The 25,297-nt window shown below is 31.7% G+C and overlaps 1 protein-coding gene across 3 annotated transcripts; it reads left to right on the top strand.

The window, feature by feature from the left end:
- The first annotated feature begins 4,597 nt into the window (after positions 1-4,597).
- LOC107845604 (jasmonoyl--L-amino acid synthetase JAR6) lies at positions 4,598-9,535 on the top strand. 3 transcript variants are annotated; one of them, XM_016690030.2, is made up of 5 exons: positions 4,598-4,876; positions 6,278-6,590; positions 6,837-6,938; positions 7,448-8,244; positions 8,912-9,535. In XM_016690030.2, exons 2-5 carry the CDS (start codon positions 6,286-6,288, stop codon positions 9,451-9,453), a joined length of 1,746 nt encoding a protein of 581 aa, XP_016545516.2. In that variant the 5' UTR covers positions 4,598-4,876; positions 6,278-6,285; the 3' UTR covers positions 9,454-9,535. The 3 variants fall into 3 exon arrangements, with proteins under 3 accessions (XP_016545516.2, XP_047253925.1, XP_047253926.1); XM_047397969.1 differs by lacking the exon at positions 4,598-4,876 and adding an exon at positions 5,008-5,236; XM_047397970.1 differs by lacking the exon at positions 4,598-4,876 and adding an exon at positions 5,900-6,039.
- The last annotated feature ends 15,762 nt before the right edge of the window (positions 9,536-25,297 follow it).

Raw genomic sequence — 25,297 nt, 5'->3', positions numbered from 1 at the left:
CCCTTGTTGAAATTTTAAAAAAAAAAATTCGGTCAAATTTTGTTCGTATATCACTTGGACATTACTTCATAGGTGATTTTGGAAGTATAATTATGATTTTTGTTGAATTTTTTATTTGGTATATTTCCTACTGCTACAATGGATATAACCTGTAACATGAATTTAATATATGTGTCATTTATTGCAACAAGTGAGTAATCTGTTACAACATATGACTAATCTGTTGCAACAGATGACCCATATGTTGAATTCATGTTACAACACTATAATACAAATCCAACAGATGAGTAATCTGTTGCAACAGATTACTCAGATGTTGCAATAAATTAGTCAATATGTTGCAACAGATTAGTCAATATGTTACAACAGGTTACTCATCTGTGCAACAGATTACTCATCTATTGAATTTACGTTACATGTTTTATCTACTATTGAAAAAATAGCAGTAGCAGATACATCCAGATGAGAAATTCAACTAAAAATTATAATTTTACTTACTAAATCACCTATAAGTAATTCCCAAGTGATATACGAATAAAATTTGACCTAAAAAAATTTGATCAAGTAGCAATAGTAGCGGTAACAACAATGTTCAACAACAAGAAGATAATGATGATGATGAACAAGAAGAGATGATAATGAAGAACGAGATGATGATAATGAAGAAGAAGAAGAAGAAGAAGATGATGAATAAAGCAACAACAACAATGAACAACAAAAATCACGAAGAGAGAGAAAACTCCAATAAATGAGAAGTGAGAGAAACGTGCCTTTTTTTTTCCCCTCCATTTCTAGTTATATTAGGTTTTATATTGGGTCAAAGTGTAAATTAAAAAACTTGTGGTTTATTTTCAAACTTTTCGTACTTTCTTAATCCTTAATAAAGTAATTGTCACATCTACTCAATTATTAAGACTTGTGTCACCCACACTTCATTTTAAAACTCTTTTGTCACTTAAATTCCATGGCCCCATGATACTCCCTCAATTTCTATTTACTTATCACTTTTTAAATTGCATACCCCGTAAAAAAAATTTGACTAAATTATTTTTACTTATTACTTATTTTTGTTTAATGCTACTTTTGTTTTGCGCTATATTATTCTATATTTTTATATTTATTTTTTTTTAGATAAAAGTGAAAATAAACAACTAAATATGCATCAATTTTATAAAATGACAAATATCAAAGAATATTTACTTTTAATACTTCTAACGAGAATCAATTAATAATAGAGGAGTAAAAGCTTACATGCAAATATGTAATATATTTATCAATTTAGTGTGTGTTTGATATGAATAAGGATACTACTTTCTTTTGACTTATTTTCCGATATCGTTTAAATAACAAAAAATATTTATAAATTATCTAAGGGAATATAATTTTTCTGAAATATCAATTATAAAATTTATTTTTCTTATTTTTATCAGAATTTCTCATTTTATTTCAAAGATTGCTTTTCTAAATTAAATATTTCTTAAAATCTAAATATTAGGAGCAGGTAAATTTTCAGCGATACAATATTCTCCACATTTCAAATTTTTATTTATCTGATTTTAGTTTGATATAAAATTTAATAAAGTAATACATATTTTTAAATTTATAATTTTAATTAAAAATGTATTAAATGTTTCAAATCTCCTGATTTAAACATATCATGCACAAAAGTTAGAACTAAATAATTATCAAATAAATATAAATAAAGGTTATCCTGATATATTAAAATTTTTATTATATTTAGAATTTGAAGAAATGTCTGAATCACAAAGATTTATTTTATGTGTTTCAACTTATATTTATATAAGAAATTGTTTTATGACTTAAACATGTAATTTTCTAATTACAAGAAAGAAACTTTAAACTCTAGGACTCACTTTCAATATTAAATAGTAATAAATTAAATAAAATATAGGAGTTTTTTTTTTCTTAAATAGATTGAAGAGAAGAGAAATAGATAAAACTAGGGGTGTACATAGGTCGGGTTGGTTCGGTTTTTCATTAAAATATAACCAAACCAACAATGTCGGTTTTCTAAATCTATAAACCAAATTAAACCAATATACAATCAGTTTTTATATTTCAGTTTTAATCATTTTTTTTTGTTTTTTTTGTTTTTCGATTTTTTTCTCGATTTTTTTACAATTATAATGTGATTGAAGAAAAAATTAGATGTTTTCACTAAAAAGATTAAAAAAAAAAAACAATGGTCATAGAGTAGTTCCAATTAAAATTAAGTTGGCAAATTACTAAGACGTTTAAACTACTATCTCTCAAAGTAATATTATGTGGATACTCAGTGGTTCAATTTGTAAGTCACTAGTCACAATAGCTTGTCTGAAAGTTTCCTTCACATAAAATGTGAGCATAAAGAAAAATGAAGAATTGGAGATGACTTATTAAAAATTTAACTCCATAAAATAATTAACTATAATATAATTCCACAAGAAAAAAGAGAAAGAAGAAAAACAAACCTAAATCAAAACTTGACGAATGAGGAGAATGAGAAAAGTAAGATGAGGAAATAATGAGAACTCTCTGAAAACTTGGAAAGTAAAATGGAAAATGAAGCAATTGAAGAGTTATAGGTTTTTATATTAATATTGGGTTTTGTATTAATGTGTTACTAATGGATAAATATTAGGAAAAAGGACAACAATAGCACCTAAAACTAAAATAATATCATAAAAATAACACTCAAAATTAAATACCCTATAAATAGCCACAAACTAATTTCACTAGCTAACCTTCACTGTCATACGCTTAAACATAATCGAAAATGTCGTTAAAGTAACTTTCTCTTTCTTTCTTTCCTTTTCATTCCCAATTTCCTTTCCATTCAAACTCCCAAACCTCCATTCTTTTACCTTTTTCGATACTTCAATTAATCTTTCTTATTCCATAACTTTTGTATAAAATCTTCAAAAATCTGCATTCAATTAGCTTCCTATAATTTTTCTCATTGTAAATTTGCTCAAAATTGATACAAAATAATGGCTTTAACTTCAGTTTTAGTTTCAATAATAATAAAATATGGAGGTCAGTGGATATCTGATGTTGAATTTAAGTGTATCAATGTGATATAAAAGAGTATCAACTGAGTATAGGGATTGCATGTGCATGCAAAGAATTCCCTCTCCCTTTTTTAAAAAGTATATTAATGTAGTATAAAAGTGTATCAATGTGACATAAAAATGTATTAAATGGGTATAAAGACTGTATATGCATCCATAGGTTCCCCTTCTCTTTTATTTTTTTTTTAAAAAAGTGTATCAATGTGGTATAAAAGTGTATCAAACTGGTATAAAAGAGTATCAATTGGGTATAGAGACTGTATGTGCATGCAAAGGTTCCCCTTCTCTCTTGTAAAAAATGTGTATCAATCAGGTATAAAGGAGTATCTATTGGCTTTTTTTTTTTTTATCTTTACATGCATCAAAACATCTCCGATTCACCGTGATTGAGTCAACCTCTAAGAAGAACATCTCCGACTCACCGTGATTGAATTAGCCTCTGAGAAGAACATGGACCAAGACATGGCTTTTCTCTTACTTTGAAACCTCATTATTTTATTTTTTTTCTTCTTCAAGTTTAAAGAATTATGACATTGCTTCAAGTACAAACCTGTATGTAATGATTCAGTAAAATAATCATCATTAACAACAAATTTGAGGTCAAAATTGACCGCTTTACCCGTTAATTTTAACTTTTCTTTATTTCCTATTTTTTGCTTCATATCCATAGTTTTCAATGCTCCAATGCAAGAAACAACAAATCAATTTTTGTTATTGATCATAAAATACAGTAGATTGATCGATGCATAATAGAGGAGAAAAAAAAAAGATTTGAGAAAGTATATTTAGAAAAGAAAAGTGATTTAAGAGTAACAACTATAAAGAGCATTTAATTTCCTTACTTGTGTAAGAAGAGTGGTTTGAGCCAAGTAGCTAAGAAAAGGAAATAAATTGGGCCGACTGGCTCCAATTGTCCATATTTTCATAGTGTGGGTCATTTCTTTTTTCAGTTCATGTCCTTTTTCCTAAATATTATAACTAAAGACCCAAGAATATATATCTATTTTCTGAATATAAAAAAATTATAAAAGTAGATTATAACTAATATTTTTTTATGTATAAAAAATTAAAATTATATATGCATTATGTCAGTTCGATTTAGGTTCGGTTTGATTTTATTTTTGCTAATATCAAACCAAACTAAGAATGATCGATTTTTTTTTTGAACACCAAATCAATCAAATTAAATCATAAGTCAATTTTTTTCTTCGATTTAATTTGATTAATCGATTCGATTTGATTTAACTGTTCGATTTGTATACTCATAAAACAAATTGAAACTGAGTTGAGTCAACAAAAGATAAAGATAACGCCTTAAATTTGGAGGAGGGAGTAATGGTATGATCCCACTTCATTTTGTTTTGCCAATAACGGCCGACGTCCTTTAAATCATCTGCGTACTAATAACTTTTATGCTGTGTCAGTACTTTAATTTCCACAAAAGGACAAATCTCATTTTCGTTATCCATTTATACCTATTGTTTTCTTGCAATTATAGTAACTTTTAGGGGTATTCTCCGTAAGAAAAAAATCCACCTTGGACGGCGTTTGTTTACGCTTCGCTGCTTATATATATTTCTCTTCTCTAAAGAATCTTCCCTCATCAAACACACAGTCCATCCTTTCTCTTTTTGTCCATTTCTCAAAAAACAAATAATATATAAATCAAATATACAATAAAATATATAAATAATTATTTATATATAGAACTGTATATTTGTTCTAAGCTCAGTGTTTTGCTACAGCCAAGTTATTTATTCAAGCTGGGAAAAACTTGTTTTTTCAAGAATCACCACAAAACAGAGGTATATGCATATTACAAAATACCAATAGGCTTTATTTTACAAATACTTTTTCTTTGACTTGAGTTATTGGAAAAAGTTCTGAATTTTATGTTTAAGATACTTGAGTTCGGTTCTGATTTTTCAGTATTACTTTATGTTGAGCTGATGTCTATTGAAAACAACCTCTTTTACCTTAGTGCTGATGTAGATATGAGGTCTCCATATTCTATAGACGTTACTTTGTGGGAAATATATTGAGTAATATTGTTGTTGTTGTTGTTTCTGTATACTTGAGTTGGGGTCTGATTTTTTAGTAGGAGTATTATTTTGTTTGGAGCTGAGAGTGTACCAGAAATAGCCTCTCTTAGGGTAGAGGTAGAGGTAAGTTTTTCGTATACAGTATCCTATTCAAAAGTAACTTTATGAGAATATACTGGATATGTTGTTGTTGTATACTTGAGCTGGGTTCTATCTCTGGCTGATTTTATGTCAAGAATTTAATCCTTTTTAGTCTTCCTTTCAGTATTTTTCCTTTTTAGAAATCTCTTATGTTTGAGACTTTTTCTTTGAGAACTTTTAAATTTTTGGTGATTCTGAAGTTCTCTAATTTTTATTTTTTTCTTGGTAATTTGTTTTAGTGTTTTATATGTTATGTTGACTCTTGTATGTCATAGGTGATGAGTTTATATAGGGAGTGGATGTTGGCTGGTAAAGATTTTTAGTTTTATTGATTGCAATGGACCTTTTTATTGTCCTTTCAGGTACCCTTTTGTGAATTAAGTAGCATTGAAGTTGGTATAACTATGGACTACAACAGTCCTGCTTATTTTCAGATCAATTAGTCTCACACACAACGATTAAATTTTTTAATTTTTTTTTTTCATATATAGAGTAAATGTTGAACTACCTTTAACTTTTTCATGTGTTTATTCTTCATAATTTGCATTTTGAATCCTAGTGAAAATATTGGTTCTGGCACGGCTCACAGTCAGTTGCCCATTTATTTATATAGTTTCTTGTCTATGTATGTATGTCTTGTATAGGTATAATAAAAGGTTCCATGGAGTGTTAGTTTTTTATAATATTTGTTTTTATGTCTTATAAGCTATGGAAAAAGATTCCTTTGTAACTGTTTCATTTCAGCTTTGACTTTTTCTTGAACTATGTTCTAATTCCATACAGAGGTACAATCAAGAACAGGAAACTTTGTAGTTTAGGTTCTCATAAACAGTTTTTAGAAGTTCATTCAGAGAATTTTGACTTATCCTTAAATCTATCCAATATCCCTATATACCCCCTCCCCCCAAAGCAAAACAAGAAAAGCCCCAACTCTCAAATTGTATCAATTGCTGAGTTTTCTTGATCAGTCCCAAGAAACTGCTATACTTCACTAACATTATCAAGTTGAAATCTTTATTGCAGGAAGGATCATGAAGATGATTGTAGAAAATATTGAGAAGAAATTTGACGGAGAAGAAGTGATTGAGGATTTTGAGGTGTTGACTAAAGATGTTGGTAGAGTTCAAGAAGAGACACTTCAAAAAATTCTTGAAGAAAATGGGGAAACTGAGTATCTGAAGCAATGGGGTTTGAATGGAAGAACTGATGCTGAGACTTTCAAGGCTTGTGTCCCTATTGTTACTCACAAAAATTTGGAGCCTTATATTCAAAGAATTGCTGATGGTGATTTTTCTCCCATTCTTACCGGAAAGTCCATTGAAACAATCTCCTTGAGGTACTGCAAAAGAGGTCTTTTTTGTGAAAAAGTTCACTACTTTTTTTCAGTCTATCGAAATTACCTTCACTTCTATTTTTCAGTCTATCGAAATTAGCCTCTCCGCCTTCACAAAAGGTAGGGGTACGGTCGAAAGGTCTGTGTATGCAGTATCCTTTTCAGACGTAACTTGTGGGATTACACTGGATTTGTTATTGATGTTGTTTAAAGAAGTTGAATTGAGGAAATTTGATGGTTGATTTGCAGTTCTGGCACTACTCAAGGGAAGCCAAAGTTTGTACCTTTCAATGATGAATTAATGGAGTCCACCATGCAGATATTCAAGACTTCTTTTGCCTTTAGGAACAGGTAACGTGCCACTTGTCATTTTGTTCTGTGTCCTGTATCTCATGTGATTTGCTTGTTGGTTCATGAAATTTGTTTTTTCAGTTTCTTTTGTCACAAATACATCATATATCCTAAAGGGAAAAACGAGGGAAAACTAGTTTTGTGGTCACTTACAATTTCTTTTAGTTTTATGATTTTTATAAGAGATCTACAGTTTTACACACGGGATTTGAAAAGGTCAAGAGATTTCATTAGTTCGGAAAAGGTAAAAAGTTCATTAATAATTGGAGCAGCTATGGAAAGTTAAAAGTGCTTAAATGGTGATAGATGTGGGGACATTTACCTAACTTTTGTCACACGTGTCAACTCCCAAGAAAAGAAAAACAACTGTTGGTTCTTTCTGCAAGAAAATTAAATGTTTGGTTTCTCAAAACTTAGTGTGTACTACAAACAAACGTAGTACTATTTCACACTATGTTTAGTCCAACACTTAGATTAATGCAATAGTTCTGTTTTTTTTACTATTTCAGAGAATTTCCAATTGGGAATGGGAAGGCTTTGCAGTTTATTTACAGCAGCAAGCAGTTCAAAACTAAAGGTGGTTTGGCAGCTGGAACAGCCACTACCAATGTGTATAGAAATGCACAATTCAAGAAGACAATGAAGGCAATGTCTACACCATGTTGTAGTCCTGATGAAGTAATATTTGGTCCTGATTTTCAACAATCCTTGTACTGCCACCTTCTGTGTGGTCTCATTTTCCGCGATGAAGTTCATGTTGTCTCGTCTACATTTGCACATAGCATTGTCCATGCTTTTCGAACTTTTGAACAAGTATGGGAATCACTTGTTGTTGACATGAGAGAGGGAGTCTTATCGAGCAGAGTCACTGTCCCATCTATAAGATTAGCCATGACAAAATTGCTGAAGCCTGATCCAGAGCTGGCTGATGCAATTTATAGCAAATGCTTAAGTTTAAGCAATTGGTGTGGTTTGATTCCCGAACTCTTCCCGAATACAAAGTACATATACGGTATCATGACAGGTTCCATGGAGCCTTACTTGAAGAAACTGAGGCACTATGCAGGAGAATTGCCTTTACTGAGTGCAGATTATGGTTCATCTGAGGGGTGGGTCGGAGTAAACATTAACCCAAAACTCCCCCCTGAGATGGTTACTTATGCGGTGCTACCAAATATTGGTTATTTTGAATTCCTCCCCCTCGAGGAAAATGTCAATGGCATGATGGAGCAAGCAAATTCTCCAGTGGGTCTGACTGAAGTTAAACTTGGTGAAGAGTATGAAATTGTCTTCACTAATTTTGCAGGTACAACTTTCCTGCACCCCTTTCCTTTAAAATGCTCAACTCATCAAATTGTGGTCTCTCTGTATATGAATTCATGGAGTGAACATAACATGCTTACCTGCTATCATTGGTCATTTGTGGGAACACAGTCTTATTTATTCAGTGGTTCTTCCTGATGAACGTGTTCTGCACTAATTTTAGTGACTTCCATGTAATTCATCTAAGTGAGTTGATTATTCTCAGCTAGATTTGTGGAGCTAGCACTGTCCTTAGTCTTCGTTCTGTGGCAAAATTGCAGGAAACATGATCACTTACATATGCCTGCCTGACATAAAATACTAAAATTATGCATTGATAGTAAGATGTATGATATGTTTTTATGCCTTGTTCTAGAGTTCAACATGTTTTTTGTCCATGTTCTGTTATACTAAGTTGTTCTTATCTGCAATACTTGAATGTGCTTGATATTCATTTACTTTTGTCACTTCCCTTTTGCTGTTAAATACTGCTATTTAGAATGCCTGGAATCTTTTGTATTCTTCCTTCTAAGTTCTGTTTAGTTGTTCCTTATCTATTACACTTAATAGATTTATTAAATAACAAGCTATCGGTCTATTTGCGTCATTTAGGAGTTTAGTTATATGCACCAACAGTATAATTGACGATTTTATTCTTTTCCTATATGCAGGTTTATATCGTTATAGACTAGGTGATGTGGTCAAGATAAAAGGATTCCACAATGGCACTCCAGAACTCCAGTTTGTCTGCAGAAGTAACCTTTTGCTGAACATTAACATAGACAAGAATACTGAGAAAGATTTGCAGCTAGCCGTGGAAGCTGCAGCCAAGCACTTAATAGATGAAAAACTAGAAGTGGTGGACTTCACGAGCCATGTTAACATCTCAGCTGATCCAGGGCACTACATAATCTTCTGGGAACTAAGCGGGGAAGCAACTGATGAAATGTTGCAAGACTGCTGCAACTGTCTGGACAAATCATTTATCGATGCAGGCTACGTGAGCTCCAGGAAAGTGAGTGCAATTGGAGCACTTGAACTGAGAATTGTGAAGAGAGGAACCTTTCATAAGATATTGGATCATTTTGTAGGACTAGGTGGAGCTGTTAGCCAGTTCAAAACCCCTAGATGTGTTGGTCCAAAAAATAGCTCATTGATCCAAATACTGTCTACTAATGTTGTTAAGAGCTATTCCAGTACTGCCTTCTATTAAATTATATGGTATCTTTTCAGCTTTGTAGCCCTGCTGGGCATTCTTATCTTAATAATAGTGTAACATATCTGCTTTTCTCTTAGACTAATGTCCATATATAGACTATAAGAGCTCATTAGAAAACATGGTCAGCTGACGCGAAGTTTACGACCTGATCAATCGAATACTGTAATGAGTAAGATTAAAAAAAGCTTTTGCAACTTCAAAAATATAACATAGTGAGCAAATAGAGCAAAAAGCTTATTGTTTCTTTCCAATATAGTTACAGCCGTCAATATGGCCAGGCCCGTTGGGCCGGCCCAATCCGACCAATAATTTGATAGAGTTGGACTTTAATTTTTGTGGCTCATTTTAGTTCGGCCCAACTCAGCCCGTAATTTGATAGAGTTGGACTTTAATTTTTGCGGCTCATTTTAGTTCGGCCCAGATAAGCTTGTGGCTTATGTGGCTTGAGCAATGTGGGTTGGGCTAGTCTGTGAGCCAACCTGTAAGTTAAATAATAAATAGTTTAAAAATAAATTAAAGTACTAAAAATAATAAAAGAGATCAAAGCCCACTCAAAATCTATTTAAGTAGTATTAGCTAGGTTTAAGCAAATTAAACATCAAATACCACGTGTTCTTACCAAATATAGAAGTTATCCGACATGAAAATGTCCAAACACTTGTTACTACTCAAAATTGGTTGCACAGTTTCTCTCAAATCAGTAATATTTTTTGCATACATATAAAATATTATTAGTTCTTAAATTTTATTATTTCTTAATGTTTAACTAATTAATATTGTATATAAATTTTAGATGAAAATTAAGATTTTGAGACAATTTTATCAAAAGTTGATTCAGAGATGCTTGATGAAGATAAAGTGTTGATGTTAGACACATAATAAGTGCCATAAAAGCTTTTCTTGAGGAGTTCATTTTTATTTTTAATGAATAAAATATTAACATTTTTTCTGTTTTATTTATTTTGATATATTGAAATAAAATTAGGTTAGTATTTTAATTATCAATAATATTTTTATTCATTGACTACTTAGATTGCTTATTAGTATTTTTATTTGGTTCGAATGATATCAGGACAAAAGTTATTTAATTTCGCTATTAAGATTATTTTTTTGAGTGTTGGAGACTTGATTGACAAGTATTAACACTATGTAATATTGTCTGGTATATATTTATGTTTATTAACATACTAAAATTAAATTATAAAATATACATTTTTTTAAAAGTGGGCTGGCCCATGAGGCCCACAGCCCATAGAGTAATAGTGTGGACTTGATGTTCTTTACTGGCCCGTAAACTCAAAGCCCATGTGGGCTAGCTCGAATGGGCTAGGCCGACCCATATTAACAGCTCTAATTATAGGCACGATAATACGTGTGAATTTGCCTATTTGAAAATGAGGAGTTCTAATAGAATTGGACTTTCGGTCAATCCGAATACTTGAAATCCTATGGACGAAGATGTCTTTATTTGGATCCCATTGAATTTCATTTCATTTGGAGGACGAGCCTTACAAAGATATTATGAATTCTTCTCAAAGAAAAATAGGATTAATTGATGTTATCCAAACAGGCATACAATTTTTTGTGGAAAAAGCTAAAAATGAGTATTTTGGAAAAGTATAGATTTATCTAGAATGTCCTAGTGTAGATATTTAGATAATTATCTTGAAGAAATAATCTAGATATTCTAAAGCATTGTAGTGGATAAAGTTTACTAGATTATTCTTGTAAATGTTTCTAGAAAAATTTCTAGAGCCATCCATAGACTAGTATAACTAGGGAGGGGTCTTGTACACTTGTAATAATTCAAAAAATAAATCTAATACAAAACATATACAAGTAGTCTTCTTCCGAATCTAAGTACTCCCTTTTAATATTTTCCTTCACCTTTCTAGCTTCCTCTTCTTGGTTGAATCTTCCGATCTTAGTTAACGATCTTGGGCTAGCAGAAGGTTTCCTAAATATACTTTTCTTCTGCTATTCTCTACATGGTATCAGAGCCAAAGTCGTAGATTGACTTGTGTTTGTTTCAAGATCGGGTTTGTGGTTGGTTCAACTGGTTTATGCGAATGAATTTTAGCGATTGTGTTAATGGATTGTGAATGAAGTTGTTGAATCAGTCCAATTACAAGGTATGAAAGACTTATATGGATTCATACCTTGGGCGAGGATTTGGGGATGTTATTAAAGGGAGTAACACAAGTCCTCCGAAAGACGGACCGAAGAATAGTAGTGCATACAAGAAGTGGAAACAGATTAATGAGAAGGCAGAGTTCATTCTGAAGAAGTCCATCTCCTCCAATTTATTTGACCATATTATAAGGTGTAAATCAACTCATGATATTTGGAGGACCCTCAAAAAATTATTCAACAAGAAGAATGAAGCTCGGCTATAAATATTAGAGAATGAATTGGTGAACACCATTCAAGGTAATCTTTTTATCGCAAAGTAATTTTTAATGATTAAGAACTTATGTTCTAAGATTTCTTTATTGTATATGGATGAGGCTATCTCTGAAGTACGGATGAGAATAATTATCATTCGTGGTTTGAAACTAGAATATATTCCCTTTGTGACATCAATTTATGGATGGGCTCAACAACTATCCTTGGGGGAATTTGAGAACTTCTTGTCATCATAGGAGTTATTAGTCAAACAATTGGCTGGTGAATTCGTCAAAAAAAAAAAAGGAAATGATCTTGTAGCTGACAAGAGGAACAATAAAGAAAAAGCAAGAGATATGTCTCACTCTCGATTCTCAGGTGGTTCAAGCTCGTCTGAAAAGAAAGAAGAGTCTTTAATAATTATAGTAAGAAACCTCTCAGATATTATTGTTGTGGAAAAGTAGGACACATAAGATGATATTGTCAAGCCACAAAAAGCAACATAGCTCATACTGAAAAAGTTGTTGAAGAAGAAGAAGGCTGAAAAAGATGCTTAGAAGCTGAGAGTCGAGTAATAAATGCCTTGGCTTCCATAAATCTGAAAGAGATTAGATCAGATATAATAAAATTCATCATTAGGAGAAGGAAGACACTGATAAGAAGCAAGAGGACAGTGAAGACTTTCTGTAAGATCCTGCAAAGTTCTCTCGTAGTCTGAGACTTAGAGTGTGTCAATTGAAGTGTAATTCCGGCCTTAAAAGATCGAGAAGTGACTTCCAAAGTGAGAAATATTTTAAACCATGTAGAATTTCCTTAATATTAATTTTTTTATCATGTAGATAATTGAATAAGATTTCCGTCGATACCAAATTCCCCTAAATTCGACACTCAAGCGAAGAGTTCGAGCCATTTTAGTGAGACAGTGTGCCACCTGGCACTTCAACTCGTCGCGGAGCCAGCCAAAATGACAATTGTCAAATTTCAGTGAGCCTTCGCGATTCCACCGCATTGCGGTGTCTTTCCAGTTCGCAACCAAGGTGGTAACGCGATTTCTACCACGTCGCGTCAAGGCTCAGTTTTCCAATTGTCCAATTTCCAGTAAGCTGGAGCAATTATGGCGCGTTACGTCAGCACATAAAATCGGGATTTTTCTTGTTTCAGATTTTAATTCTAAGGGCAAAAAGGGTCTTTTCCCAACCCCTATATATACTCTTTAACACGAGATTCAGCACATTTACACCCAAATATTATTGGTTTCTCTCAATTTTCTTCAAAAACAAGACCCGGGGTTTCTAATCCCAGACTCAAATCATCAAGTTTTTACCGTGAATCTTTCAAGAATTAAATAATAAGGTATGTTAGATGTTGATTTTTAGGTTTCTTCCACCCAAGAAGTTCAAGACTTTTTTTTCTAAATTCAAAGATCTTATATTTATGAGTTTTCATGATTCATGTGAATTGAAATTGAAGTTCATGTTATTATTGAGTTAAATTCATGTTTTTTTATAAAATCTTAAGAGTTGATCTTAGTGTGTGATGTTTATGTGATGTTCATGATAAACCCTCTTCGAGTTGCATGTTAAGTGATGTGTTTATGTCAATTGAGTGTAGAAATTGTTGAATAACCAAAGCATGCTCCCCATATGTTTGATAAAATGCTTATGTGAAGGAATTAAAGCCATTATAACATGTTGACTAGAAATCCCCAATTGTGTGCAAGCTCATGCATGCCAAGTGTTTGTTGAAAAGCCTTAATGAATGAATTGTGACATGTTAGCATGAAATCCATCAATTATATGCTTTTCAATGCATGTTAAATGTTTGTTGCAAGACCTTGTTGAATGGAGTATGAGCCAATAGCATGTCTCCCTATACTATCACATGTTTATGATTTCCAAGTGCTTGAAGAGATGCTTTAATGATTGTAACGGTGAATGAATGTCCATGGTCATGATTATTAAAGAATGTCTATGTTTTACTTTTATGTTATCGAGTCATGGGGGTATTTATGTCCGACAATTTAGCTGCAAGTTTAGAGCCCGTGTCAGTTTTTACGGTAATATCAGTAAAGCCACGATTCTTAGAACTCAGTGAGTTACAGAACTCAGTACTCTCAGACAGTTACAGAACTTAAGAAATCTCAGTAATTTAAGTATTATTAGCATTCCATTTTCAGTTCAGTACTCAGCTCGGATCTTAGTAGTATTCAAGAATTCAGTTTCAGACCTCAGTAGCATTTAAGTAATCAATTCAGAACTTAGTATCGTTCAGTCAGATAACGAGATTCAAAAGTATTCCGTCAGTCTTTGAAATTAAGTGAACTTAGCTTAACTCAGTTACTCAGTATGATCAGTAACAGATTCAGCTTAGTCTAGTACAGTTTAAGAAAAAGAATCAGTTCAGAGTCTTTCAGTTAGGAGTAGGACTTAGCATCGAGTGAACCTAGGGATGGGGACTCATCCGTTAGAGAGGAATGAGATTCCTAGGAGCAATCCCTAAGTTTCAAAACTGTGTAGACAACATAAGTATGAGATGTCACCCGCTAGATAGGACTGACATACTCAGAGATCACCCGTTGGTATATTATATAGATATAGGACTGATCCCAGAGGGTCACCCATTAGATAGACTGACTCCACAAGAGAGGTCTTTACCCGTGGCACGGTACTGACACCCTTCCAACTGGGGTTACAGGTTGGACCCCAACTTAGCTAGAAGAGGCATGTCGGTTAAATGACTACTTCTCACAGTCTCAGTTTTAGAATCAGTCTCAGTAAAGGAACTCAGTTGAGTAGTACAGAGTAAGGACTGTTAGATACAGTCAATCATTATGATTATCAATAGACTCAGAGATCACCCGTTGATAGGACTGGTCTTAGATTTAGTTAATCAGCTTTAATATTATCAGATTCAGAGATCATTCGCTAGATAGGACTGATCTCAGATTAAGTTAAATCATATTCAATATCAGTATATACAAAGATCATCGCTAGATAGGACTGCTCTCAGATTCAGCTAAGTACTCTCATTATCAGTAAATACAGAGATCACCCGCTAGATAGGACGGATCTCAGATTTTAGTCGAGTATTCCCATTATTATTAGATTCAGAGATCACCCGCTAAATAGGACTGATCTCAACTTCAGTACTCAGTTACCGATATCAGAAGATTTAGTTATACAGTATTTCAGTATTAGTAGTAAGTTCAGATGTCAGTAAAGCAGTATCTAAGTATCAGTATTCAGAGTCACGTTGATTTCAATTATGGTTTGTGCATTCATGCATATGTCCTCATTCAGTACTCTCATATTATTCAGTTAAGCTATGTTCATGCATAAGCCCTTGCATTTAGCCTTACCTCATCTAGCATAACAGTATATTCAAAGTACTGACGCATACTTTTCTCTTACGCTGTGATGTCTTATACCATAGATTCGAAAGTGCGAGATCTAGAGCACCCTTAGCAGTTCAGACTCAGTCAGCAGCATTATACGTAGCAGTGAGTCCTCTTCATTCGAGGATGATCCTTATTTTATTATGGTATTAGATTCAATTTGTTTTTAGTAGATGAAGTTAGTTGGGGACATGTCCCATCAGCTCCACAGTTCAGATAGTTAGAGGTTTTTCGGACAGATGTATTTGTATTCAATTTTCAGTATTGATTATTTTAGACGTTTTGAACCTTATGGCAAGTTTTCCGCTAGTTTTCTGCATTATTTAGTATTTTTATACAATTATTGCATCAGGTATCAGATAAGGGTTAGCTTGTGGTCCTTCGGAATTATGAGCACCGTGTGGCATTTCGATTCTAGAAAATTGGAGTATTATACTTTCAGACTGGAGATGGGGCATCATAGACAGATATAAAGCAAGGCTGGTTGCTCAAGGCTTTTCTTAAAAGTATGGTGAAGACTATGAAGAAACCTTCAGTCCGGTGGCTAAGACGATCTCAGTTCGAGTTGTACTAGACATGACAACCTCACATGGTTGAAAATTGTGGCAACTTGAAGTAAAAAATTTCTTCTTGTATGGAGAACTTGACAAAGATATCTATACGGAGCAAGCTCCCGGGTATGTCTCTAACATACATCCTAATTATGTCTGCAAGCTTAAAAAGGCACTTTATGGACTCAAGCAGGCTCCACGAGCATGGTATGGAGAAATCGCTCAATATCTAAATTTTTGTGGCTATGCTGCATCTCATTCAGATCCTAGCCTGTTCGTTAAAAAACAAGGAGACTTGCATGTAGTTGTTCTCTTGTACATGGATGACATGATAATAACATGAAATAATGATGACAAAGTTGCATGGCTTCAAAAAGAGATGACCATAAGATTTGAAATCAAGAAAATGGGTGAACTACATCATTTTCATGAATTAGAGGTGACAAACACTAGTAAAGGAATCTTTATTACTCAAGAAGGGTATGCCAAGAAGTTTGTTGACAGGTTTGGAATGAAACAAAGCAAGAAATGTCCTACTCCTCTCGAGATGAGTACGAGGTTAAGGCGTGAAGAAGGCTCACTTCTTGCTGATCCCAAACCCTTTTGAGCTCTAGTTAAAAGTCTTTTGTATTTGACTATTACAAGGCCGGATATTGTCTTTTCTGTTAGATATGTCAAAAGATTTATGCAATCGCCAAGAAAGCCACACTTGAAAGCTGTAAAGAGGATTCTGAAATATATCAACTCAACATTAGATATGGGCCTATTCTTTCAATAGAAAAATGATTTGATATTAATGGGTTATGTTGACGCTGATTTTGGTGGTGATACGGATGACCGAAGATCTACATTGGGCCATATTTTTCTCTGTCGTGGAACAAGTATCTCTTGGTGCAGTAAAAAGCAAGATTCTGTTTCTTTTTCAACTACGGAGGTAAAATATAAAGTAGCAGCTTTTATTGCTCAAGAATGTGTATGGCTCTAAAGACTTGCTACGGATTTGCAACTATCCATATCAAAGCCAACTGCAGTTTTTGGAGACAATCCAAGTGCCACCAAACTCGCAAACAATCCAGTATTTCACACAAAAACTAAGCACATTGAGGTAGAACATTACGTCACCCAAGAAAAAGTTCTTGATGGAACTATAAATACTTTGGAAATACAAAGTCAGGAGAATATTGTTGATATCTTCACCAAGTCACTTCCTAAAGTTTCGTTTGAGTTCTTCTGCGACAAGCTTAGGATAATTTTCAAAAAAGCACTTTAAGGGGGAGTGTTGGGAAAAAGCTAAAGATCATTTTTTTGTTTTGAAAAGTATAGATTTATCTAAAATATCCTAGTGTATATATATAGATAATTATCTTGAAGAGATAATCTAGATATTCTAGAGCATTGTAGTGGATAAAGTTTGCTAGATTATTCTTGTAGATGCATTGAGAAGAATTTCTAGAACCATCCATATACTAGTATAAATAGAGAGGGGTCTTGTACATTTGTAACCATCCAAAAAATAAATCCATTACAAAGCATATTCAAGCAGTCTTCTTTCAAATCCAAGTTCTCCCTTTAAATATTTTCCTTCACCTTTCTAGTTTCCTCTTATTAGTTGAATCTTTCGATCTTAGTTAACGATCTTGGGCTAGAAAAAGGTTTCCTAAATATACTTTTATTTTGCTATTCTCTACGATTCTTGTTGAGAAAGACGGGATTAGTTGATGTTATTCAAATACACAGGCCAACTAAACACAGGCCAACTAAACAGAATTCTCGTGGCAATTGGAATTCAGAACTTTCAGTTTTGCAAAAGGAATGGGATATGTAATCAATCAATGATATTTCTATTTAACTACTTAGCACATTTTTGAACAACTCATTTTACACCTATTGTCATAAAGGGCTAGTGGTGCACTGACACTTTGCATCCACTACTTTAGTTAGCCACTTTGACATTTTGTACGCATATACATATACGTATACTTAGGATGAACCTGTTGACTTGTATGTAATCATGAACCATTTTTAAAATTTATTTAATCCTAGTAGGACAGACTTGCTGTCACTTGTCAGTTTTGTGGCCCCATGATCTGATTATAGTGCGATGATGTTGAAGTGCGTCTGTTGATCAACATTTTGGGAGAAGGGTCATCCGATTGCTAGTTAAAGTTATCAACAGGATTTCACTTAACTTTGTTTCAATTATGCAATTTTTTTTTCATTATACAAAAATTATTTTACTTTAGTTTGATCATCACAAAAGTTATTATAATCAAATTTTATAATAATTTCATCAAAAAATAATGTGATAATTTTAATTAGTTCTTAATTTAATTTAAAAAAATATAATATATTACTTATATTTTGAGCCTTTTTATATGTGTCTAACTCAATTTTTCTTATGGATTATATGATGGAAGAATATCAATTCTTAATAGATTAGACTACTTAGTGAAGATTATTTTCTTCAAAAAAATTTGATTGATATTTCTATGAAACATTTCATAATATTGCATTTTATCTGCCAAAAAGGTGCATCGAAAAGAGTAATAAACAAGATAAATTCTTTAAAACATATAAAATAGAAATACGTGTATAATATTATTTTTGTAAGAATATTTTAATTCCTTGAAGATAAATCAACATACTAAAGATAATTTTAAAATAAAATCTTTTTAATTTTATCATCGAAAAAGTATTGTCAAACATTGTATAAATAATGTTATTAACAATTGTGTTTATAAAAGTCATAAATATAAGTAATTTAATAGATAAAATAAATTTTTAAATATTTAATTTTTATATTTATCTATTGAATTAATTAAACAATATGTAATTTATCAAAAACTGAATATTATAATGAAAACTTCTAAAAGAATTAACCAATTAGTCAAATAATTAAAAGCACAAAGACAAATTCAATAAATAGAGTAATTTATCATATTATTATAATACACCGAATGCAAAGACCCAAGTGGTAAGAAAAGAAATGTGTGAATTTTTTTTTTTATCAACCACATGTCACAATTTTAGAGGGAGAAAAATAATGTTATCAATAACATGTCATAGTTTTATACGGGAAAAAATAATTTTATCAATTACATGTCACAATTTTAGATGAAAAGTAATTTACCAACCACACGTCACAATTTTAGATAATTTGTAAAAAATTAAGATTACAATCTTATCAATTAAATGCCATAATTTTAGAGGAGAAAAATATTTATCAACACGTCTCAATTTTAAAAGATTTTAAGAAAATTAAAATTACAATAGTGCCATTGTGAAGACTATCAAATTTTGGTATCCCCTTATATATAAGCATAATTTTAGTTTCATAAAAATATCAATCAAATTTTTTATAAAAATAGTCTTCACTAGATAGCCTAATCTATTAAGAATTTGTATTATTCCGTTATATAATCAATAAGAAAAATTGGGTTAGACATACATAAAAAGGGTCAAGATATGGATAATATGTTATATTCTCTTAAATTAAAATTAAGAATTAATTAAAATTGTCACATCATTTTCTTGGTAGGATTATTCTAAAATCCAGCCATAGTGACTTTTGTGATGTCTGAAGTAAAGTAAAATGACTTTTGTGTAATGAATAAAAAAATAATATTTGTGTAATAAACACAAAACTAAGTAATCATGAGTGAGATTTACTCCATATATTAGTTACATGAAATTAGTTATGTAAGTATTAATTATAAAGAAAATTTTACATGCATTATTTATACAGGGTTGAACTATGTAAGAATTACAAAACATGAATTATTTTTTATTGATAGTTTAATTTATTATAAATTAGTGTACATTATTTTCAAAAAAATAAGTAGACAAAATTAACCCCCCCAAAAAAAAGTAAACAAAAAGTACTTATAATAGCAGCCCACCCACCTCACAGGAAAAAACAACAACAAAAGAGCATTAAAAGAAAAGCTTAAAAAAATCTAAAAAAGTGATGAATACACATAAATTTTAGTTACTAATAAAAACTAAAGCACGCAGAAGAGCATTAACATGCCTTCTTATACTATCTGCTTCACTTATTTGATTAGTAATTTTAATTAATTGTTATAAGTTATTTATATATTAAAAATTAATAAAATTTAGCAAAAAATAAAATAGATATTTATGACATGTCTGCTTCAACTGTTTCAATCGTAATTTTATTAAATATCACCTTTAATTAATTATTATACATCATCTGAGTATTAATCACTTACTAATAAGAAGTAAAACAGACAACAGAGCGTCAACATGCCTACTTAGATTGCCTAGTTCAGCTGCTAGCTACATAATTTTATTATACTACCCCTAATTAATTATTACTCTCTCTATCCCATTTTATATGTCAGCAATTTTTTTTTTGATCCGTCCCAAAAAGAATGTCACATTTTCTTATTTGATGACTATTTAATGACATCATTGTCATTTTATCCTTACTAGATCTCACCTAATAAGAAAAGACAATTATAAAGTAAATATTAAAGCAACTTTAATAGGAGCAATTTAGTAAACTTTCCAAAGTCATCACTTATTTCTCAAACTCCGTACCCGATCAAAAGACGACACATAAAATTGAACGGACGGAGTGCAAGTTATTTAATTATTAAAAAATAATAAGATTGAACAAAAAAAAATAGACATTTATGATATGTTTGCTTCGCTTCAATTATAATTTTACTAAATATCCCTCCTAATTAATTATTATAATCCCTCCTAATTAATTATTATAAGTCATCTAAATATTTAAAAATTAATAATATTTGATAAAAAATAAAATAGCTATAAAATGATAAATTAACTCTTGCTATTTTAAGTTAACTTGATGCCTTATATGAGATTCGCTTAAAGTTTGGACATGGAGAGTAACATATTTTTTAATATATAACTATCTTTTTCAAACACAGACATTCAACACGTAAACTCTAAAAAAAGAGTTGTTTAGCGCAAAACTTAATAGTCATTCATGAAAATATTTTTAGTATATATATATATATATATATATATAAACATATATATTAATTTTAATTTGAATCATTTTGGCAATAAAAATTATTAATAATCAACTCTATATATTATTAAAAGCTATAAGGGTATTTCAGATATTTTGACTAAAAAAAGTGTTTAAAAACATTATTTACCAAACACATCAATAATTTTTTTCAGTTTCAACACTTTTATCCAAACACGTAACTGCATGTTTTTAAAATAAGTTCAGCACTTTCAAAAGAACTTTTAAAGAACTTTTTAAAAGCGTATTTTTTTAGCCTATCCAAATGGGCCCTAAAGCAAGATATAGAGAAGTGGAGCTTAATTGAAGAAAGTATCACAAAATAGAAATCAATGCATTAGCTTAAACTAGGTGATGCAAACACAAAGTATTTCTTTGCTTGTGTTAAAGGACTTTTTTATCGGCATCACATATATAGAATGTGTATCATGAGTGGAAGGTCAATCACTTTTTCTTTTTTTTTTTCAAATTTCAACAACAAGCTCATAATAAAATCAAATTTATGATGTATCTTGAGGGTGATAGGTTGCATAAAGATAAGCAAATGGAGGATGCAATATTGATCTTCTATAAAATATTACTGGAAACTACTACTAAAGAACTACCTTTCATTGATTCCAGTATCCTGACTAAAGTAAAAGTGCTCAACAAAACACAATAGCTAATGCTAATAAAACCAATTACCCCAAAGAAAGTTCAGGAGGTTATGGAAGATATTAATGCAAATAAGGCACCAGGTTGTGATGGTATGAATACTTACTTCTTCTCTACATCTTGGAGGACTATAGGTGTTGAGGTAATAGAGACAGTCATGCATTTTTTTGAAACTAGAAACTTGTATAAGCTGTACGATTTTGACATTAATCCATAAAGTAAAGAATTCTTCCACTATTAAAGACTTAGACGCATATTTTGTTGCACCATTATTTATAAGATCATTTCTAGGATTATTACATGTAGAATGCAATCAGTTATGAATTCTATTGTTGATCCTTGTCCAGCTATTTTTGTATCTGGTAGTATCTCTTCTAGATGCATGCGAAAAATTGATTTGCAGAAAGCTTATGATTATGTAAAATGGGAAATCATTAAATAGTTGCTTAGAAGTTTGTTGTTTCTTGATAATTTTATCAAGTTGACAATGACTTGCCTAACATTGCTCTTATTCTATTAGCATTAATGGTTATCATTCTAAGCTATTCAAGGCATAAAAGGTATTTAGATTGGGTGACCCCTTGGCCCTTTACTTGCTTGTGATTGTCAAGGAGTATTTTACTAGATCATTGGCCACCCTAAGCAAGGAGAAGGAGTTTAAGTATCATCTCATGTCATGATCCAGAAATTAAAGTCATGATGACACCTTTCTCAATCTAGTCTTGGTAGGTATGGAAAAAATTCACAACAAATATGAAATACAAAAAAAGAGATGAAATGAAGCAATATGAGACTTATTGAACGAAGTTAGTCTATAATAATCATAAATCCAAAATATATGAAAGAAATATAACTGAATCTCAAACCCTGATATCATAAGTATAAAGAACATCTAAGATAATACTGAAATCTAATAATACATGACTGTCTTTGAAGCAAATTGATGAATCATGGGGAGTGCACCACCTTATAAGGGACCAGATCAGATACATGCAATAAAGAAGTAAAGCAGTAAGAAATAAAACTTTTCAGGAAAGTAGAGAACATAATGGTTTAACGTGGAAATCTCCTTGCTCAAGGGAGAAAAAATCATTACTCGCCCTCACAAGCACTCTACAATCCATCATAATCAAACTCATGATTACAGACTCTATTGGAACTTAGCTCTATGCTTCACTAATTTATAATAACTCTATTACAAACTCTCCTTGACAACTCTGCCAAGATCTCCTCTCAGTATTATTAACTCTAACCAATATCAACTCAGGTAACTTTACCTAAGCACTCTACAGACACAGAAAAGACATTACTCTTATAAGATGAGAAATTCAATTTACAGACCAAGACTTGACTCAAGAACAATTTCTCCCTCAATATATAGAAACTTGAGCAATATTGAGTTTTCACCATTTTCTTCTTTCAATAATCAGATTGAAAAGCTATTGAATTGATACACATTCTTTTCTATTTATAATAGGATAATGATTAGGATAGAGTTTTGATTGGGCCAAGTGTCCTGTTTGGTACACAGTTCACTTGCACAGTTTATTACACTAATAGACAAAATTGCACAAACATGTGACAGCTGTACTGAATTCATGAAAACCCAGGAACTTGATCCCTTATTGTCAGTTGATCATCATCAAAACAAGATATAATAATTTTTTCCCTTTTTGATGATGACAAACCATAAATCTTGGAGCATCAAAATTCATTCACCTTATTCAATGTTCCCCCTATCATTATGCATCATGCTTACCTTATCAATATACCAACATGTTTTCACCTATCAATATAACTGCATGCTTTCCCCTGTCAATATACCTTTACTTTACCTCATTCAATGTTACACCTGGTACTTGCTCCCTATCACATGAATTCAATATTCCCCCTTTTGACATTATTGTAAAGCAAGAACAGTAAATTAAGAGTAAACAAAGCACAAGTCAATTAACTTATGGCCACTGGGACATCACTAACATGAAGAACATCTTTTAAAGTAAAGAAAAGACAGATGAAACACACAAACAAAGATTCATCCATATATAAAAGTTAAGTATCATTGCAGTGCATGATCTAAATTTTCTGTTCCATAAAAAATCCATACAAATCAAGAAATTTAAACATGTGAACGACTTGGGAAGAGAGCTTGGAGGAGTAGAGCCATCTTATTATTTTCTGCAGCATGACAATATAATAATTCCTTGATTAGCATTTTTATCCTGTATTCAAGTGAAGAACCTCATCATTTAGAGTTGAAACTCTCTTCTTTAGTTCAACATTCTCAGTTCTAAGATTTTTAGAGACACTTGGATCCTCATTACAATGATCCTAAATTGTTATTTTGCATTATGCTAATCTCTGCATCCTTAGCAACTGTATTGAGCTTTAGTTCCTCTATTTCTTTGCTGAGCTCTTCTTGAGAGATGGTTCATGATTTTTTCCACACACTCAGTTTTGATCAGAGTTTTGAGATCAAATAATTGTATCACAGTTCCAGGAGTTCTATTTTCACAGACAATTTCAAAATAATCAAACACTTTGTTCAACCAATATCCATAAGACATACCATGTCTTTCATTCTTTCCATGAACAACTTTATGTAGGTTCTCCATCATTAAAACAGGCAAACTGATCAACTCAAAACTGCTAAGACACTTCATAACATACAAATCAATAGCTGAAACAATATTTTTCTTTTGTGATCTAGGCAGAATCACTTTGTTAAAAAAATCAAATATTAATTGCAACTCACATTTAAGTGATTTCCTATTTACTGCAGCTACAAGTTTTTCTTTAACCTTTGATGCATTCGCTATAAACTTTGTTGAGGGTTGTTATTTTGAGACAGTCCTCACACCACTGATGAAAGTATCCAGGATTCTCTCATTTTCAGTCTATCTTAAAAAAAGTCCAATGTGGAGTAGAATTTTATGACTACCTCATCAAAGGCAGTGGGAATGGGTCCTTCTAAAAGATGTAGCCATCTTTGAAGTTTAACAAGCTCATTTAATTTCATCATGCCTGATTTTGTCAAAACACTTGAGTCAAAACCCCTCCCAGGACCTTTTGATTTCTCAGGAACTTATTTCTAACTTTCTTAGGCATAAGCTTTCTTTCTTTCTCCCATTCTCTGCTATTATAAACATTGATAGATTTCCCTTCAGTCATTTTTCTCTTTCTGGGACCAGGTCCTTCTGAAGTCTATTTCTTCTCAATAAGACTTCTACAATTCACTCTACAACTTTTTATAATGACGTATTGTTCCTTAGGACCAAATAGACTCCCTTTTGGGTTTTTGATAGCAAAATGGGATTTTTAGCAACCCAATAATCACTTGTCCTTATACTGATAGAAAGCTTATTTTTTTAGGGATAATTTTTCATCAATAAGTTGAGTAAAGAAAGAGTCTAGGTTTGAAGGGATATGATGACTTAACTTGGTTGATTCTTTGGAGGATAGGAGATTTTCAGACAACAAGACCTCAGAATGAAGATCAACCATTTTATTGTCCTATAATTTTGAAGCAGGCTTATAAAAAGGCTCTAAGTTTTTAGGAATTTTATTCATTTGAGGTTCATCTAGGGAGGTGGTTGTGAAGATAAGTTCATTCATTTGTTGCCCTGACAGGGATGTGAAGGATGAAGCAGGCTTGGAGCTCTAAAGATACGTGCTCCTTTGAGAGAAAATAGACCACAAATCTTAAAAAGGCATTAGGGGAACAAATACACACAAGGATGAACTTTTGAAAGAGTGAGATAAGACTGATTTTAATTTTAGATAAACACAAGGATAAACATGCCTGCTTCTGCTACTTGCTACATAATTTTA

The sequence above is a fragment of the Capsicum annuum genome, chromosome 10, assembly GCF_002878395.1.
Source record: "Capsicum annuum cultivar UCD-10X-F1 chromosome 10, UCD10Xv1.1, whole genome shotgun sequence".
Taxonomy (NCBI): Eukaryota; Viridiplantae; Streptophyta; class Magnoliopsida; order Solanales; family Solanaceae; genus Capsicum; species Capsicum annuum.
The sequence above is the reverse complement of the archived record's forward strand: the minus strand, read 5'-3'. Positions and strand labels throughout refer to the sequence as shown.